Source organism: Sus scrofa, chromosome 5, assembly GCF_000003025.6.
Source record: "Sus scrofa isolate TJ Tabasco breed Duroc chromosome 5, Sscrofa11.1, whole genome shotgun sequence".
Classification (NCBI taxonomy): Eukaryota; Metazoa; Chordata; class Mammalia; order Artiodactyla; family Suidae; genus Sus; species Sus scrofa.
Genome location: NC_010447.5, coordinates 83,606,871 through 83,627,519, shown reverse-complemented (window position 1 = coordinate 83,627,519; position 20,649 = coordinate 83,606,871). Strand labels below are relative to the sequence as shown.

Below are 20,649 nucleotides of genomic sequence, written 5' to 3'. Positions count from 1 at the left end.
GAACAGAGAGAAAGTGGTTCCTAATTGTATCAGAGAAAGACAGGGAGGCTTCAGAAAGAATCATATTTGAGTTGGGTGAAAAGGAAAGAGGAGTTTTCCCGGTGATATGAAAGAGAAAGGGCACTCCAAGAAGAGACATCTGCTTGTGAAAATGGAATGCAGCATGAACAAGAATAGGATAAGAGGTAGGAGAGAAGATTCAATGTGGCTGTAGCATAATGTCTGTAGTGCGTGCCTTGGTTAGACATAAGGTAAGTTGGTACCAGACTTAAAAGAACCTAAGCAAGGAATTTAATCCTTATCCCCTGGATGGTAAGGAGATTTTGGTTGCTTTTTTTGGGGGGGGGCAGGATGAATTTGATGTTATATAAATATGGCTTTATTGGGTTTTCATGAGATGGATTTGAGAGGAGAGGGACGGCAGGGAGGGAGGATCAGTTACTATGCTACTGCACCAGTCCAGGCAGAGAGCTTGAATAAAGTAATAGCAGTGGGAGAGAGAAGAGGAAACAAAATGAAGAGAGATTCAAAAGTTTGGAGGGCTTGATGAAAAATTTTAGTGTGGGATGAGGGAGAGGGACTTACCCATAATCATTTAGATGGTCCCAGTATAGAAACTGGAATTCAAGATCATTATCTCCCAGCACCTTCACTGCCCCATTCCTTCAGCCACACTATCAATGCTAAGCTAATAGTTTAAGTTGTTTCCCTGTTTTAAAAACATGTTAGTGCAATAGAATTCCATAGTTTAGTAGAGTACAATAAATACTTTGTATAGCGGCATAACATTGTAATATTAAATTACAAAAGGTAACTTTTGATGACAGATTTTAATTAGACAGTTTAATTTGCTCTCTTTTGCCAGCATTATGCTATTGTTTTATTAAATGTGTCATGGATAGACATAAGCTTATGTAAAAGTCATAAAATGTGAGGAGAAAGTTCTCGTTATCATTGAAACATTAATATTCTCTCATTTCTTTATTAACAATGGAAGAGAAACTTAATTTGTTATATGCTAATTTAGCTGAAGGCTATCTTGATCAAAAATAAGATTGCACAAGAGTAAAAACTGTGGGGGGAAGAATTGGGAAAGGAGGAATATGGCCTTCTTGATTGTTTACAGAAAAAAAAGTTTTTCGGTTCAAATGGTCAGTTGGTATTGAACCAAGAAATAATTGAAGACCAAAAAGAATCTTATCCATAAGAAGGTAGCTTATCTGAAAGCAATGGAAATATCTTACCTATTTCTTTTTTAAAATTTTATTTTATTGAAGTATTGTTTTTACAATGTGTTAATTTCTACTGTATAGAGGAGTGATTCAGGTATACATATATACAATCTTTTTCATAATTCTTTTCATTATGGTTTATCACAGTGTATTGAATATAGTTCCCTGTGCAGTACAATAAGACCTTGTTGTTTATCCATTCAGTGTATAATAGTTTGCATCTGCTAATCCCTAACTCCCAATCCTTCCCTATTCCACGCACCTCCACTCCTACAACCACAAGTCTGTTCTCTAAGTCTGTGAGTCAGTATCGGTTTCATAGATAAGTTCATTTGTGTCATATTTTAGATTCCACATATAAGTGATATCATATGATATTTGTCTTTCTCTTCATGATTTACTTAATATGATAATATCTAAATCCATTCATATTGCTACAAAGGGCATTATTTCATTCTTTTTATGGCTGAGTACTATTTCATTGTATATATGTACTATATATTCTTTATCCATTCCTCTATCAGTGGGCATTTAAGTTTCTTCCATGTCTTGACTATTGTAAGCAGTGCTGCAATGAACATTAAGGGTGCATGAACCTTTTCAAATTATGGTTTTGTCTGGATGTATGCCCAGGAGTGGGATTGCAGGATCATATGGTAGCTCTATTTTTAGTTTCTTGAGAAACCTACACACAGTTTTCCATAGTGGCTGCAACAATTTATATTCCCACCACCAGTGTAGAAGGATTCCTTTTCTCCACACCCTCTCTAGCATTTGTTATTTATAAACTTTGCAATGATGGCCATTCTGGCCATTCTGACCACAATGAGTGAGGTGATACCTCATTGCAGTTTTTATTTTCATTTCTTTAATAATCTGAAATGTTGAGCATCTTTTCATCTGCCTGTTGACCATCTGTATGTCTTCTTTGGAGAAATTTCTATTTAGGTCTTCTGCCCATTTTTCAGTTGGGTTATTTGTTTTGTCATTGAGATGAATGAGTTGTTTATATAATTTGGAAATTAAGCCCTTGTTTGTTACCTCATTTGCAAGTATTTTCTCTTTTCTGTAAGTTATCTTTTTATTTTGTTTATGGTTTTCTTTGCTGTACAAAAGCTTGTATGTTTGATTAGGTCCTATTTGTTTATTTTTGCTTTTATTTCTCTTGCCTTGGGAGACTGACTCAGGAAAATGCTGGTATGATTTATGGCAGAGACTGTTTTGCTTATGCTCTCTTCTAGGAGTTTTATGGTTTCATGTCTTATATTTAAGTCTTTTAGGTCATTTTGAATTTATTTTGTGTTCTAACTTCATTGATTTATATGTAGCTGTTCCACTTTCCCAATACCACTTGCTGAAGAGTTTTTTTCTCCATTGTATAGTCTTGTACCTCTTCATTTCCATTGCTTAAACCTGAGGAAATGGAAAAGTACAATTCCATCCCAAAAGATCCTGAGGGAGAAAAAAAGTATGATTAGTGCATGTTTAATAAGTAAAGTAGAAGAAAAAAAATCTAAAGTATAGCAGGAAATAAAAGGCAAAAAAGAACCTCAAGAAAGAAAAACATTATATTTTAATTATTATTTTTAAAATTATTATTTTAAAATTATTATTTCCATGTGGCACATGGAAGTTCCTAGGCTAAGGGTCAAATTGGAGCTGCAGCCTTATGCCACAGACACAGTAATGTGGGATCCAAACCGCGTCTGTGATCTACACTGCAACTTGAGTAGTGGGATCCTCAACCCAGTGAGTGAGGCCAGGGATTGAACCTACATCCTCATGGATACTAGTGGGGTTCTTAACCTGCTGAGCCACAATGGGTACTCCAGAAAAAATTATTTGAATGATAATTATAGAAATGACATTATTATGTATAGTAATAATTGTGATGTACTAGCAATATGAAAGGGTATTTTGTGAAAGACCCTGTTGAGTCATTCCTTTCAGCCTTTCATTGAGCATAACCTGTGCCGGGCACTGTCCAGGGTGCTGGAACGCAGCATGGCTATACCCTCAAAAGAGCTCTTAGATTCTCTAAAGTAGTGACAGTTTATTTATTTATTATTTTATTTGTATTTTTTTTTTGTGTGTGAAAGGTCAGAAAAGACTTAAGTTCTCAGAACAGGGAAAGGTTATTCATTATCAATGGAAAAAGAGATGGTTACAGCAAAATTGCTACTTAAAGAGGTTCTGCTGCTCTCAGGCATTTGTGGTACTGAGGTGCAAATGAGACTTTAGGACTGATTTAAGTTTCTAGATTATATTTTATGAAGACAAAGGGGCATGCCTTCTAAGAGAGTGATTCAGAATTTGAGGTAGGAGGGAGACAGGGCGTACAGTTTGAAAAAGCCTAGCCTATTTTTTCACTCTCACTATCTGATTTTATACTTGGGAAAAATACAAATAATAGAAAGGAACTTAAATATTTGCTTATCGATAGAGGGAATAGATTTAAAAGATTAATGGACCTTGATAAAAAGTCCTACCAGAGACCTTTCCAAACATCCTTAAAATAATGCCTCACAGATCTGGATCACCTTGGAAGGCATGCAAAAAGGGAATCCTTCACCACATTTCTAAAGTTTTATATACAAAAACTCCAAATAAATTGGTGCTCACTGTAAATAATTCAATGATGGCATTCAAACAGTGCAGAAATATATGGAGCAGAAAATTAAAGCCTCCTTCATAGCCATGTATATCATTTTTATTATGGGAAACCATTGATAGAAGTCTGATGGGAGGAGTTTGCATCGTGGCTCAGTGGTTAATGAATCTGACTGGGAACCATGAGGTTTCGGGTTCGATCCCTGGCCTCGCTCAGTGGGTTAAGGATCTGGCATTGCCGTGAGCTGTGGTGTAGGCCACACATGTGGCTCGGATCTAGCGTTGCTGTGTCTGTGGTGTAGGCCAGCAGATACAGCTCAAATTCGACCCCTAGCCTGGGAACCTCCAGATGATGCGGGTGTGGCCCTAAAAAGACCAAAGGAAAAAAAAAGGCAATCTGGTTTAATTTTTTCATATTTTTTAATCTCTGCACATCACACATACACCTACATAGACTTTTTTAACATGTGAGTCATACATTACATATTCGTTTTGGAGTATCTTTTTCTTTAACATCTGTCATCTCCATGTGTATATATGGTTTTAGCAGTTGCATAGTATTCCATTGTAATAATAATTAACATTATTTAAGTATTTGCTGTATGTCAAGAGCTGTGCTAAGCATTTAATATGGTTGTCTTATTAATACTTATACCTAGCCTAAGAGGTAGGTACTTTTATAATCTGTCTCTTGGAGATGAGGGAACTGAGTCATTAGGAAATTGAATACGTTTTCCAAGACCGTAAAGATAGCAAGTGTCAGACATAGAATTTTACTCCAGGCAATCTGATTTTAGAGACCTTATTTTATATTTCCATCCTATGGATCTACCACAATTTATTCAAATAATCACTACTAATGGACTGTATGTTTTCAGTTCTTTAATTTATTCATTGAGCAAGTGTTTTTTGAAGGCCTACCATCTAGGTAGTGATGTTCAATCCTTAGCATTACTCTCTTCTCTGAACTCCATTGCTATTTAATGCTTTTCTAGGACATTTAGACCCTGATGGCGCTAGTTTATCTCTATTTGTGTTTTGTGTGTGTGTACATATATGCATGTGAGTTTGTGTTTATTTTCCATTCATTCAGTCAGTCTTAAATTATTCAACAAATAATTCTTTTTTTGTCTTTTTTTTTTTTTTTTGTATGTCTTTTTAGGGCCATACCCGCATCATCTGGAGGTTCCCAGGCTAGGGGTCGAATTCGAGCTGTAGCTGCCAGCCTACGCCAGAGCCACAGCAATGCCAGATCTGAGCCACATCTGTGACCTACACCACAACTCACGGCAACGCCGGATCATTAACCCACTGAGCAAGGGCAGGGATCGAACCCGCAACCTCATGGTTCCTAGTCGGATTCGTTAACCACTGCGCCACGATGGGAACTCATCAACAAATAATTATTTTTCTTTCTTTTTTTCTTCTTAGGGCCGCACCTGTGGCACATGAAAGTTTCCAGGCTAGGGGTCGAATTGGATCTGCAGCTGCTGGTCTACACTACAGCCACAGCAATGCCAGATCCAAGCCACATCTGTGACCTTTGCCACAGCTTGTGACAGCACCAGACCCTTAACCTACTGAGTGAGGCCAGGGATTGAACCTGCATCCTCGCAGACACCATGTCGCCAGTCATATGCCAGGCACTTGGGACACAAAACTGAATAAAACAGGCAAAGTTTCTGTCTCCAAGAAGTTTGTACTCCAGGAGAGATGGCATACAATTAACAAATAAACTTATAATGTAGGGACTAGTGAGTACTGGGGAGTACCATTTTGTTTTGTCTTTTTTTTAGGGCTGCACCCATGGCATATGGAAGTTCAAAGACTAGGAGTTGAATCGGAGCTATAGCTGCCAGCTCACGGCTACAGCAACACAGGATCTGAGCCATGTCTGTGACCTACATCACAGCTCCCAGCAATGCCAGATCCTTAACCCACTGAGCAAGGTCAGGGATTAAACCTGTGTCCTCATGGATCCTAGTTGGGTTTGTTACTGTTAAGCCACAGCAGGAGCTCCTGGGAGTACTATTTTAGGTAGGGTCAGCTTGAAGCCGAGACCTGAGTGTAGTGAGTGAGTGAGGAATGGGGAGAGCTGGGGAAGCGCATATACCCTGAGGCAAAATCAGACTTGTGTGTTCACAGCAGAGCCAGGGGTCAGTGTATTTGGAGTACAGTGGCTGAGGAGGAGGTGGCGAAGGAGGAAATGAGGTCAGAGAGGCTGTTGAGGACTCTGAATTTTCCCGAAAGTGTTGTATTCTTTTAGGTCATCAATTCTTTCTCATATTTCTCTGATTTTTCCCTACCCTGCATTTGCAGTGCTGAGCTCAGAGCATATACCTCGACATGGCCCTGATAAGGTTTTTTTGGGGGGAGGGGGCTCGCTTCCATTCTTAATCTTGACTAAAGACTTGTGATTTGGCCAAATTTTCATTTAAACCTCTGACTATCCATAAACGTTTTTCTGGCTTGTAGGTGTTTCCATTCTTCAGCGGTGAACCTCTCCGATATGACTAGATGGGACTAAAATAATGGCTCAGTGAAAACAGCTTTGTCCCCAACTTCTGAGGATTATTTCATCTCAATCAGCCTGTCTCTTCCATAATATATAAGGATGTATATTTGGCCAGGACTTGATACCCTCTTTTGCCCAACTTGTTAAACAAATCCCACTCAACAAAGATGAAAGTCAGCTTCTATCTGAGAGCGTATAATAGATACTTATTGAGTCACCTTGACAGCCCAATCTTTAAAAAAATTGCAAAATCACTTTATGGAAATGTTTGATCAACAGAGATGATGAGATATAATTATGCAACATTCACAACTTTTTGATATGGATTTTATTATCATCTTCACTCAGGATTTCAGACATTGGACCACGAAGATCAGATTGCTTTGCTGAAAGGATCTGCAGTTGAAGCTATGTTTCTCCGTTCAGCTGAGATTTTCAATAGGAAACTTCCGGCTGGACATACTGACCTATTGGAAGAAAGAATTCGAAAGAGTGGTGAGTGATGTGGTTAATGGTAAGAAGAGTTTGTTCTGCAAGTAGGAATTTGTACATCCCATGAAGGCCGGACCCTCATACAGTTATAGGCCCATTGTGAGTAGCATGTAGAATAACACTAAAAAGAGAAGTGTTAAATAGATAGGAAGTTAGCTACTTGGTTCAAAAATTCTTGTTGTGATAGCCAGATACCAAAAAATACTCTTTTTGACTGCATTAAGATGAAGGACCAGAGGAGGAATTATTTAAAGATTGGAAAATTAGCCTGGTTTTTAAAATAGCGTAAAGTATCTGGGATTATTCAGTCTAGAAAAAGATTCATGTATTCAAAACCTTCAGCTATGAATGACTTTGTATCAAACTACTATTCATTTCTATTCAAAGTGAAATAAGAAGAAATAATGCTAGTAGCACAATATTTACACATCATTTATTAGGTTTTAGACACTGTTCTAAATACTTTATGATATTATTTCATCATATCCTCATAAAAATCCTGTGAAATCAGTTCTATTGCTATTCCCACTTTATAGATGAGAAAACTGAAACAGAGACTAGTTAAATAACTTTTCCGGAAATAGGTAGGAAGTCTGACTTTAGAAGCCACATGTCTTAAGCACTACACTACACTATCTCTCAAGAGATAAAATGAAATAATGCATAAATAACTCAGTTTAACTTACTATTGAGGAATACTGCGATGGGGAGAGTCATGGAACTTCTGAATGAATTACCAGGAATTCTGTGCAATTTATCTTAGGAGATCCTTCACATAGAATAAATTCTTATTTTCCTGAGACATTGATGGGTTGGGAGGGGAGGGAATGAGATGAAATGACTTCTCAAACTCATTTATTCCTAAAGTATTTTCATTCCATGCCTGATTGGAACAAGTTTAAATGCTTATAAAACCAATGTTTTATTTTTTATTTATTTATTTTTGATCATTCCCACAGCATATAGAAGTTCCTGGGCCAGGGATCAAACCTGTACCATAGCAGCCACCCAACCCATTGCAATGACAATGCTGGATCCTTAACCACATGGGAACTCCTAAAACCAATGTTTTAGAATAGAGATAGGAGGAAAAGTTTTCCAGCAGTTCTGCATCTGTGATATAAGTAAAATAAATGAAAATTTGAAAATTACTTTTTTTTTTTTAAAAAAGCAGTGTTCCCATAGCCATTATGTTTTCTCCTCTTGGTTAAAGCTTGAAGCATAATTAGCATCACTAGTAGATTTTTAAAAATACACATTTTAAAAAGATGCATTAGTCTTATATATCCACTGACTGGTTGGCTTAACAATTATTAAAGGGCAAGGTACTATGGTGATAATCAAGAGAGGAATCAGGTCTGTTCCTTGCCCTAGAAAACTTACAGTCTAATGGGAAGAGATGACTGTATACATAGGTCATTATAATAAAACACGGAAGGGAAGAAGTGAGGGAGAAATGACTTGTAGTTGGGAGAGCTCTGGAAAGGTTTCCTTGGCATTTGAGCTGAAGGATATTTGATGTGTACATCGGGGGTTGGGGGGGGAGATACAGGACAGAAGTAACAGTAAATACAGGATTGAGTCAAGAAAGAATGCTCACAAGGGAGAATCAACAGTCGAGTAGGATCAGATGAAATATTACATTGAAGGTAAATGAAATAAAATATCAGAATCAAATGGTTGAGTGTGGTGGGTTGGGCTTGAATGCTGGGTTAAAGCTTTAATCGTTTATTCCTAAGTAATGGGGAGCCATTGAAGATTTTTGAGCAGGGGAGATAAAGTGTCAAAATTATACTCCACAACTCTTCCAGCAATATTAGGACAAGCTAGGATGGGGAACACCTGTAAGGAGGCAAGGTTTTTTAAGGCTGTCCTACCAGGAGAAAAATGGAGAGGTGGGAAAGGTTCTGAGAAACATATGGTCACAGCTTTTCACCCTTTGAAAGACAGTGTATTGTCAAGAAAGATGGACTCTTGTCCTGGACAGATTTTATTACTTACCTGTTTTGGGCCTTAATGTATAGTGTGTGTATGTGTCTCCAGGAGGCTCAGGGGTAAGGAAAAAGGGAATCAGGTAACCACCACGGTACCATCCAGTTTTATAAATCTGCTTTTCTTCTATGAAATAATTTAATTTTTCTGACTGGTGGTCTAGCCAGTCACTCAGGCAACTACTGGAGCATCCCGATTTTGTTTTAAAAAGTTGTGGTGAGAACTTTTTAACATATCTACCCTCTTGATAAAATGTCAAGTGTACAATGCAGTATTGGTGACTGTGGGTTCAGTGTTGTGCAGAAGACCTCTAGAGTCTATCCGTCTTGCTTAACCGAAACTTTTGGCCTATTGATGAGGAGGGAGAGATGCAGAGTTACTAACCAACAGTCACTTAATAGGAGGTCTTTCTATTCACATTGGAGACTTGCTTTGTACCAGGCACTGTAATGTTATGGAGGTTGTGGAGATGAGAATGCATCTAGGAGCTCACAGTTAGTGGGGAAAGGGTGCAAGCAAATGGTTCCAGATCAATGTGCTGTGTAATAGGAATTGTAAGGGAAGTGAAGCAGAAAGATGTGCTTGTCTTCCTGTGAGTCAGAAAAGACATGCAAAGTTGACAGTTGAATCATGGAGGATGATTAGCAACTTGTCAAGCCCCCCAAGTCTGAGAAAGGCATTCCAAGGGATATAGCCAGTAGACTATAATAATATAAAAATTGCAAGTGCAAAGATGTGGAGAAACGAGAGAGCATCCATAGATAGGACTCACAAATACCTCTATGTTGTTGGAAAATAATATTTGTGGGGTTGAAAGTGTAGTATTTGCTACATTATTATGGACGCTGAATGCCGCAAAGTGGCCTAAATCGTTCTTAGGTAATGGGAAGTTTGGGTAATATTCTAAGCAGCTGTGATGTGACCACGGGCACACCATAGAAAGACCTTTCTAGCAGTAATGTGAAGGAAGGTTTGGAGGAATTGAGACAAGAAGCAGGTCTTGATAAAGAGACCAGGGCAATATGTAAGTGATAAATTGTGAAAGTCTTGCAGGTTAAAAATATATAATGATCAAAAAGAAAAGAACCTTGTTTGATGACATAAGTTTCAGAACATGTGATACTGCAAGTTTCAGAAAAGTTCAAGAATGAAGTTTGCCAGAACACAATCTGTGTAAATAAATATGCATGCCTCCAGCTCATTAGATACTTCACCCAAACATCAACCGCATATTGTGACAATGAAAACCATCCAAACTCACAATGCGGCTTTGTTTTTTATTATCTATAATGATGCATCCATTTATTAATATTTATGAATTTGCTTCTCCCCGTGGATTTTCAGAACATTGCCTCTTCCCCACACCCCAGAAAAATCTGATCTTGCAAGATGACCTTTCAGAATAACTTTTTATTTTCATGCAAATATAACAGGTTCTTATTTCTCTTGTACATTCAATTCCAGAATAACATGACGTTGCAAAGGTACCCCATTTAAGCCTACAGAACGCTTTAGAGAATTTAAATGTGAAAGTTCTTGTTCTTCAAATTCATCCTCTTTGTTTGCTATTATTAAAATCCCATTGTGTACACAAAGATACTGTCTCCTCAGATACGTTTACTTAATAAGTGTTTATTTGTGTGAGTTGAGGCTTCAGAACATGTATCTGACACGACCTAAGGTTGAGTTGCTTCTACATAGCTCTAGCGCAACATTTTTTTTTACTCCATGTGATATTATGCAAAATATGTTTATAAGCTGGAATTTGTAATAAAAATAGGAATAATCCTATGATGCCATAAAATACAATAGAACTGAAAAGGGCTTCTAACACTGAATGAGTTTACATTTTAACATTAAGGAAATGAGCAATAACATCTCACAGCCTTAACAGAACAACTTGATCTGCTATGTTCACTTCAGATACAAATAACCTCTGACATTTTTAGTATTTTTGGACCTTTTTTTGATTCCCCACCACCGACATAAGTGAAGTACTCAATTCACTAGATGTTTATCAGGACGACAATAAATCTTGCGATTTTGGAATGGTTTGCTTTTACATGTATCATCTTGTTAGTGTTTCCAATAGCCCTTAAAGGGTCATTGAGTGCTATGCTCCTATTTTGTAGATGGGAAAACAGGCTTTGATAGGCTAGATTGTCTGCCCAAGGTCTGATAGCTAACCGTTAGACTGCCAGGAGAACACAGGTATTCTACTCAAAGACCAGCATTATTTCTTTTCTTTTTCTTTTCTTTTCTTTTTTTTTGGGGGGGGGTGCTTTTTAGGGCTGTATCTGCAGGCTAGGTGTCACATTGGAGGTGTGCTCCTGGCCTACACCACAACCACAGCAACACAGGATCCTAGCTGCGTCTGTGACCTGTGCCACAGCTCATGGCCCTGCTGGATCCCTGACCCATTGAAGGAGGCCAGGGAATTCATTTCCGCTGCACCACAATGGGAACTCCCCAGCATTATATCTATCCGTTGCTGCTGTCACTCACTAAGATCTAGTATTTGCCCAACTGTCACCTGGTAGGGAATATAAAGACCCAGTAAGACATGGTTCCTGTCCTTTGGTTGAATGAGCAAGCATAATCAGCAGCTAGCAATTTGAAATTGCTTTTAAGCACATAAAATGAATAGGGACAATGAGGTCAGAGGAAGGAGAGATTCTTACTAGCAGAATGAAGCTGTAGCTAGTTTACAGTAGCGTAGTAAAATACATATACTGTATGTAGTATGCTGGGCTTATTTTTTCTACTCTTTAAAAATGTAGTATCATTTTGCTGCTTTAAACTTGGAAACTTGCACAACATGAAAACAATTATATGAACTAAATGTTCTAACGAGGCAGAGGTAAGCTGATAATCAGTTCATAGACTGTCTCTGAAAGAAATGTTAGAAAGGTATAGAAACAAATGACAGACTATTTATAGGACAGGCTAATTCTTAAACGTTAGAATTCTTACCACCTCTCAATGTTGCTTTTCAAAGGGGTCACGTGATAATTTTGGCGTGGGCAATTTTCGGGGTCAAATTATAGGAAGAAACCTCTTCAAAGTAAGAGGAAGTATTAAAGTGACACAAATATCAGTTTTGCCATTGTCTCTCTGCAGTACTCCCCAAGCCTTTTACACTTGACCAGTTTGGGACATTGTGTATTTCTGATATCTTAATCTGTAAACTACTTGAGGATTGTTCCCAGCCCTATCACAGTACCTGGCACCAATGGGGTGCATAAAAATTGGTGAATTTTTATTGAGATGAATCTGGAACTTGACAGTCCAAACCCTGACAACTCCTGAGCACCATCTTCCTAAGGTAACTTTTAGCCCCTAGGACTAGCAGAAAGTATGTTATTTATGAAATAAATAAATCTTAGATATTTGACATTGAAAGTTGTTATTTTTTGAATTGCTGATGTGGCTTTTTACTCAAGGCCAACAGTATGGCACAAATGACTCACTGAGTAGAGGTTAGCAATCGAAACAGAGACTAAAATCCAATCTCTTAGCACCAAGAGAATGCTTCCATTGTCTCGATGGCATCCTTTCCCCATCACATCTCACACCTATGCTACCGTCATTGTCATCGATAGGAACAAACAAAACATAGTAATATTGCCTAATTTAACAAGCATTTACTAATCTCCTGCTGTGTCTCCAGTAGGATGCTAGTCACTAAGGATACAGAGAGGAGTAAAGAACATCCTGACTGGCCAAAGAGTGTGCCAGACACTGGAATTCAGCAGTCGACTCCCATTCTTATAAAACACATATAGTATTTCATACTCTAGTGTGGGGAGAGATATGAATTGTCAGAGGAGCAATAAAAATGAACATAGAGAAGGGAGCAACTAATTCTGCTTCACTGTGATGGGGAGAGTTCCACAGAGAAAGCAAAATTTGAACTTGGCCTTGAAACATGGGTAGGGTGTCCTAGCCTAACGAGGATGCTTTGTATAATATGTGCACTTGTATATAATACATACACACACACACACACACACACACACACACACCCCTTGCTTTAGCTTCGTCCCCAGCTAAAAGTTACTTAGAAAATAAAGACATTTACATTTAAAATCAAACAGCACAGTGTTAATCCTATCACGTGGTTATGTTCTCAGAGACTATTTCTTACCACTGAACAATTAATTTATCAGTCACAGACGTCTTTTTCTTTTTTCGAAAAAAAGGAAACAAGAAAGAGAAGCAGAAACAATGATTTTTTTTTTTTTTAACAACTGTGAACATTTCCTTGGTAGTCTTTGTTATTAAGTTAGAAAATAGCCCCCTCTTGTGACCAAAAATCAACTAATTGGACTTAAGAGGGCATTTCAGAAAGGAGGAAGAAGCAGGGAAACAGGAAAAGACTGCCTCTTCAGGATGATGTTATTGCTCTGCTTATGTTAGAAATTACTGGTTCACAAATACTTAAAACACCACCTTGTTTATATGTCAGCATGTTTAATTCTGATTATTTACTTAATTCCAAAAGCAGGTGTATAGTTTACCTATCCTATAGGAGAATAATTTTTTAAAAAGCCTTCTATTTATTTTCTACATTTTCTCTATATTCACTGTTGGTCTTTACAACATGCACAGGATGAAGAATCATAATAAACACTTTAACTTGTTTTCCCCTCAAAAGTTATCAACTGAAACTACACAACTAATGGGGGTATCATTTTTGCAGGGTGAGAGGGGTTTAGGAAGACAAATAGGAAATTAGGTAGTCAAAGATGATTTCATAAATATTTTCAGATTAGTTGTCTTTGGTCTTATCTCCAAAACCTCGTAGACTATTTATTTATTTAGTTAGTTAATTAGATAGTTAGTTTTTTAGTTTTTTGAGGAACCTCCACACTGTTTTCCCAATGGGTGCACCAACTTCGATTCCTACCAACAGTGTAGGAGGGTTCCCTCTTCTCCACCCTCTCTCATGCATTTATTATTTATAGGCTCTTTTTTTTTTTTTTTTTTTTTTTTTTTTTGGTCTTTTGTCTCTTTAGTGCTGTACCTGCAACACATGGAGGTTCCCAGGCTAGGGGTTGAATCAAAGCTACAACTACCAGCCTACACCACAGCTACAGCAACATCAGATTCGAGTCTCGTCTGCAACCTACACCACAGCTCATGGCAATGCTGGATCCTTAATCCACTGAGCAAGGCCAGGGATTGAACCTGAAACCTCATGGTTCCTAGTCAGATTTGTTTCCACTGCACCATGAAGGGAGCTCTGCCTCATATACTATTTAAAATAATGGCACATTCATGAATTGTTATTTTAGGTAAACAAAATTAGTGTAGTTTTTTTGTTTTTTTGCTTTTTAGGGCTGCACCCATGGCACATGGAGGTTCCCAGGCTAGGGGTCCAATTGGAACTGCAGCTGCTGGCTTACACCACAGCCACAGCAAGGCAGGATCCAAGCCATATATGTGACCTATACCACAGCTCACGGCAATGCTGGATCCCTAACCCTTTGATGGAGGTCAGGGATCAAACCCGCATCCTCATGGATCCTAGTCAGATTTGTTAACCACTGAGCCACAAAGGAAACTCCACCAGTTTTTGAAGGTGAAAAATTATTGCTTTATTAAGAAATGCAGATCTTAGCTTAGCTTTAATACCTAGAAAAATACTGAGGCAAATCACTGATCAGTCAATGTTTATTCATCCTTAGGATACTGCAGAATGCAAAAACAAAATAAAAACATAGTGTACTTTGTGTACTTTTTTGTGTACTTTGTAAACACAAAAGTACATGTGGTTAATTGGAGATGAAGATGGAATTAATGTGTTGACCAAATTCTCCTGAATAACAATAATAATAGTTCTTATTATGATTTATTTGTTCTAACACTTATTGAGAGTTTACTAGGAGCCAGGCACAGTGCCAAACACTCGCTCTATATTTTCTCATATAATGCTATTTCACAGAGGAAGAAGCTGAGGCTTCAAGAGTTTATGTACCATGCCCAAGACCAAATCATAGATCAGGTTTGAAACTCAGGCTCTTAACCACCATGTTTGTTGGAAATTAGAACTAGTCATGCCAGACTCCATCCCCCTGCATTTCAAGTTGTATCTCATTTGGTTGCGAGTGTTTAGTTTAATCCGTAACAGCCAGGTAGAGGGCAGTCTTCCAATGATGTCATCCCCAAGGTGCTCAACAAAGACACTGTTGTTAAGAGAGCCCACTGGGGTCCACTGAAGAATGAAATGTCAAATAGAGAGAAGTGCGCTATTTTGCCCAAGGAGAGAAAGACCAAGGATTCTGTTTGAGAACATTGTTTAGATTCATCTAAAGGTGAGGATTCAGGGTTTCTGATCTTGGGAAGTATAATATTGGATGGTAATTGTACTCTTTAATATGTGGACTCCAATTTTCTCCTGGTGTGGTTCAACCAAAGCTCTAAGGCTTTAGGTGTGGTTTGGGATGGAACACAGTAATCCAGTGTGGACCAATTCTGGGAAATTCATTCTCATCTTAACACATCCATAAGTCACATCACAGCCGTTTTTGTTGTTGTTGTTGTTGTTTATTTTGTTTTCGTTTTGTTTTGTTTTCTGTCTGCACAATTCCCCAGCAAAGCTCTTCTAGGGTAGAACCATGGATTCTACCAGACTAATAGTTATTGAATGATTGGAGGAAGGGACACCAGACTAATAGTTATTGAATGATTGGAGGAAGGGACACAAAGGAATCTTAAATTATGAAGAGGAGTTAGAATGGAGAAGGAGGATATTCAAAGGAGAGAGAACATGTTCAAAACTGGGCAATGAGAATTGTTTAGGGAATGCTCAGTGCCTGAACCTGGCTGGAGTAAAGGCCATGTGATAGAAAGATCATACCCCTTAGTCACAATTAAGAGCTAGCACTGAAGCCTAGTAGCTTTGGTTCGAATCCTGGTTCCACCTCTCACCAGCTATGTGTCTTTGGGCAAGTTGTCTAACTTCTCTGTACCTATTTTATGGTTAGAAAGATGAAATGAATTCTAGCATAAGAAGTGCTCAAACAGTGCCTAGTACATAATAAATGCTCAGTAAGTGTGAACTCCTATTGTTACCATGTGGGTGAGGAGTGGGTGGTGGTAAAGGCAGAGGACAGGTCCTGGAGTTTTCTGTGTAAAAAGGAACAACTTTTATGCCAAGAGCTATGGAGAGTTTTTCAAGATTTGTAAGAATTGGGGAGACAGGTGTGGTTTGAATTTTAGAAAGGGGATCCTGGAATGGATTGAAGGGGACCACGCTGAAGACAGGAGGACTGGGGAGGAGGCAATTGCAGCAATCTGGATGAAAAGGAATAAAGACTTAAACTAAGTCAGCCACGTACAGTGAAGAGGGGCAGGAGCACCAAGTGAGAGTTAATTGGTCAAATACACAGGACTGGGCATTGGTGTTAGCAGGAGGTTGGATCTTGACTGTCAGGTGAAGATAATTGGGTGAGTGAGGATTCTAGTCACTGAAAATGGAAACTCCAGGAAAGGAGTGGATTTGGAGGAAGATGGGGAGTTTGGTTCAGGACACAGTGTCTTTGCTTTTGGACACAGTAGGTTTGAAGAGAACAGCTAAGTACCACTGCTTATTAGGCAATGGATGGTACTTCAGAGAGAGAGATCAGAACTCTGATGAGAACCCTAGCCCATGTATTAAGTAGAGTTGTTTTTACTTCTGAAGAACAATAATTTTTTGGTTATGTAATTAATGGTTAAGATGCTATCTATGCCTTGATTATAGGCAGTAATATTAAAAAGACGAATTAAACCCCATCTAGAACGTGGTGAGGTCCAGAGATTCTTTTGGCGATTCAAGAACATCATTGTTTATTTCCACACGGCAGTAACTAAAAGAAAGGCATTGCCCAAATCAAAGACATGCAAATCATTAATTAGGTCATATTTTGAGGATTTTGTTAACTAATCTTCTTTGCAATGCCTAGCTTTTGGCCAGGACATTTAATATGTAATCATTATTTAAATGTGTGCATATGGGTATAAACAGTAACACATGTGTGCATATATTATGTGTTTATAGTTTTACACTTTTCAGTCATTCAAACAGTTTACTATGCCTCTGTGATTTTTCAACTTTTCCCCATAGGTATCTCCGATGAATATATAACACCTATGTTCAGTTTTTATAAAAGTATTGCTGAATTAAAAATGACTCAAGAAGAATACGCTCTGCTTACAGCAATTGTTATCCTCTCTCCAGGTAATTTCTAGGTTACATTTTAATTTTTATGCCATTTGTCGATTCTCTCCCCCACGAGTATAGTTGTAATGTTAAAGAAAATTCTAAAAAACAGAAACAAAGAGAATGTAAAATGGCCTATAATTCCACCAACTCAAATTGAACCATTGTTAACATTTCAGGGTTTTTTTTCTTTGTTTTTGCTTTTTAAGGCTAAACCTGTGGCATAGGGAAGTTTCCAGGCTAGGGGTCAAATTGGAGCTGCAGCTGCTGGCCCTAGCCACAGCAATGCAGGATCTGAGCCATGTCTGCGACCTACACTGCAGCTTGAGGCAACGCCAGATCCTTAACCTACTGAGTGAGGCCAAGGATTTAACCTGTATGCTCATGGATACTAGGAGGGCTCATAACCCACTGAGCCACAATGGGGACTCCCATTCTCAGCTTTTTTCTAAACATCACAGTCATTCATTCATTAATTGCATTTTGAAGACCTGTGCACTAAACGTGTTTCTAAACATTGAGGGATATAGCCGCAAAGAAACAGAAAGGATAGAGCTACATGGAGCTTATATTATAGTAGGGTGAGAAAGACAATAACTAAAGAAACAAATAAGTGATTTTTAGGAGGTGGTAATACTATAAAAAATATAAAGATGTGGGTATAGGGAAATAATGTGGCAGCAAAATGCTGTTATCATTAGTGGTCAGAAAAGGTTTTTCTAAGGAGTTGAAACATAAGGAAGGACATAAATGAAATTATATACTTTTTAACATAATAGAGAACATACTGTCTTTAAGTGTACTTTCCCCATGTTATTAAAAAATTATATTGTTTAAAGTTTGTTGTAATATGTGCAAGGTTCTATGGCATTAATGTACAATTATTTACTCAGTTGTTACCATGTTTGGATAGTCAGAATGTTTCCAAATTTGTTATTGTTCTTGTTTTAAATAATGTTGAAATGAATACCTCTGTACATAAAATTTGTATTTTCTGATTAATTATCTGGAAGCATGTGGTGCCATGTTTATGATTTGGAAAGCTTAATGACAATGTTGGCCTTAAACCATTTTTATACATGATAATGAGGCAGAGGCTAGTTGTTACTTTGTTTTATCAAGAGAAATTGTAACTAAAAATTTAAAAAGCCTTTCAGCAGTACATACTATAGTTATACATGTATATACCCTATGACCCAGCAATTCCACCCCTCAGAATATATGCACCATAAATGGTGCTCATGCCCATCATAGGGGTTACCTTGGTGCATTTGTTACCAAGCCCAAGCTTGTACTGCTCCTCACACGACAGGCCAGTAAATCAATGGATGAATTGCTGGGGCAAGGAATAGCAATTTTATTGGAAAAGCCAGCAGACCAAGAAGATGGTGGACTAATGCCCCAAAGAACCATCTTTTATAAGTTAGAATTCAGGTTTCTTTTATACTAAAAGGAGACCGGGGTTTGTGTGTGTGTGTGTGTGTGTGTGTGTGTGTGTGTGTGTGTGTGTGTGTGTGTGTGTGTGTGTGATTGGTTGTTGCTAATTTCTCAGTGCCAGAATCCTTTGTTCTTGCAGCTCTCCACCTAGGTCTGGTGACAATATTCCCATTAATCTCTAACAAGACAAATATTATCCTCTGTTCTGCAACTTTTTAATCTCTATATGAATGGAAAAGTGTCATACCTTTAAAGGTCAAAGCCTTGAGAATGGACTGTCAACTGTATGCAAATTCTTTAACAGAGGTGCAGAACCAGCATAACTAAGCACAGGCAACAGAGAACAAAGGTTAGAGCTAAAGGAATAGATCCAATGTGGAGTCTTCTCCTGCTACATATTAATTGGAAGGATATTCAGGGAGGCCTCTGGGGGTCAGTATAGCTTGGTCTGGTTGTAATTCCATGAAAAAAAATATACACATGTGTGTGTGTATGTATCTATGTGTGTGTGTGTAAATTCCTCACTTTGAACACTTAATTTATGCATTTTAAGTGTATGCATTTGTAAGTAACACTGCTGTAATTTTGCTATATTATTGCTTTTTCACTTTTTTTGTCATTGGATTTTAAACTTTGAAACAGACAGACAATACATAAAGGACCGAGAGGCAGTAGAGAAGCTTCAGGAACCACTGCTTGAGGTGCTACAAAAGTTGTGTAAGATTCATCAGCCTGAAAATCCTCAACATTTTGCCTGCCTCCTGGGTCGCCTGACTGAGTTGCGGACATTCAACCATCACCACGCAGAGATGCTTATGTCATGGAGAGTGAATGACCACAAGTTTACCCCGCTTCTCTGTGAAGTCTGGGATGTGCAGTGATGGGCACTGCAGGGGGATGTCTAGCTCTTCATTTTCCTCCTAATATAAACCTGATATATATAATGTTCCTTTATTTCATTTGCACCTGGTTTCACGTATGAAATATTTCATCAATATTTATGTGGTAGTTATATAACCTCTGCAATTGTAAATATGGGGCTAGGCTGAAATACTTCCCCTACCTTGTAATTTACAAGGCTATAGGGACTCTTTCATTCGAATTGGCATGCCCCATTTGCCTAATTAAATCAATCATTACTTCAAGTCTATCTGTTGAAATAGGGAAAAATTTCATTTTACTCTTCATCTTAGCTTATTGCGTATATTTTATTAAAGAATTTTGTTCAATTTTGGCAATAAACTGAACATAATGGCAACAGGCTTTTCTTTGGGAACAAAATTTGGAAAGTAAACAAACGTATTTCTTAAAAATGACGAATGGCATCCTATTGAGTCTGAGGGAGTAATTTACAAAAAGATAAAGCCTTAGAACCAAAATGGTGCTTTTCTCATCCCTGGAAGTCCTGGTGACTATTCATTCATTTAATAGCCCCCTGATCATTTCATTTTCTTTGTAGTTCAAAGAAAATAGCGTACAGAAGAGTTAATGATTCTCACATAAATATTCCCTGGAAACAATCCCTTTTTCTCCTTAGGGTCTTGAGGCAGCATTTTCAAATTCAGAGTACGCAGATAATTCCAGTGATGGGACATTCCCCTTTCTCTTAAAAGTGTTCACTAGTGGCTTTGGTGCATATAATTAATCATTTTGTTTGTTTTGCTTTTGGAAAACACTCCTTCAGCTGGGTGCACAGCTGTTGTAAACTTCCCTCAAAGCAGGAATTAGTTCATTTCCTTCCTTCATTGTTATACTGTTGCATTCTTCTCCCCATCATCTTTTGGTGAATACAATAAAACACCTTCTATAAGTAATGGGCTTATATGTCCCTTTCTCCTTAAGAAAGCCAAAATGGAGCTGGTTTAGTAAGCAAAGAGTTTTTGTAGTAAAATCCTAGGGCAACCCTGAAGTCCTAAAAATGACCCGTCAGTAGAAAAGGGAATGATTTGGGGCTGACATCAGTTGGATTCCATTTGCTACAACAGAAGACCCGAATCCCTACTAAGTACAAGATCCTTATGCCAATCTCCATGGGAGATACCAAGAGGATTAAGACACGGTAACTGCCTGGAGGGGCTTACAAAGAGCAAAGGAATGGGCTGTGGGCTCACCTGGGACGATCTCATGGAGGAGGTGGCACTTGGAAGGATAGGCAAGACTCCATG

The 20,649-nt window shown here is 38.1% G+C and overlaps 1 protein-coding gene across 13 annotated transcripts in view; it reads left to right on the top strand.

Moving 5' to 3' along the window:
* The window catches only part of NR1H4 (nuclear receptor subfamily 1 group H member 4), a 125,447-nt gene extending 105,149 nt beyond the window's left edge, over nt 1-20,298 (top strand). For 11 of the 13 annotated variants that reach the window (XM_021090934.1, XM_021090932.1, XM_021090933.1 and 8 more), the window contains 3 exons: nt 6,706-6,852; nt 16,952-17,065; nt 19,127-20,298. In XM_021090934.1, coding sequence (XP_020946593.1) covers nt 6,706-6,852; nt 16,952-17,065; nt 19,127-19,365 — 500 coding nt within the window. In that variant the 3' untranslated portion in view covers nt 19,366-20,298. 13 annotated transcript variants of the gene reach the window in all.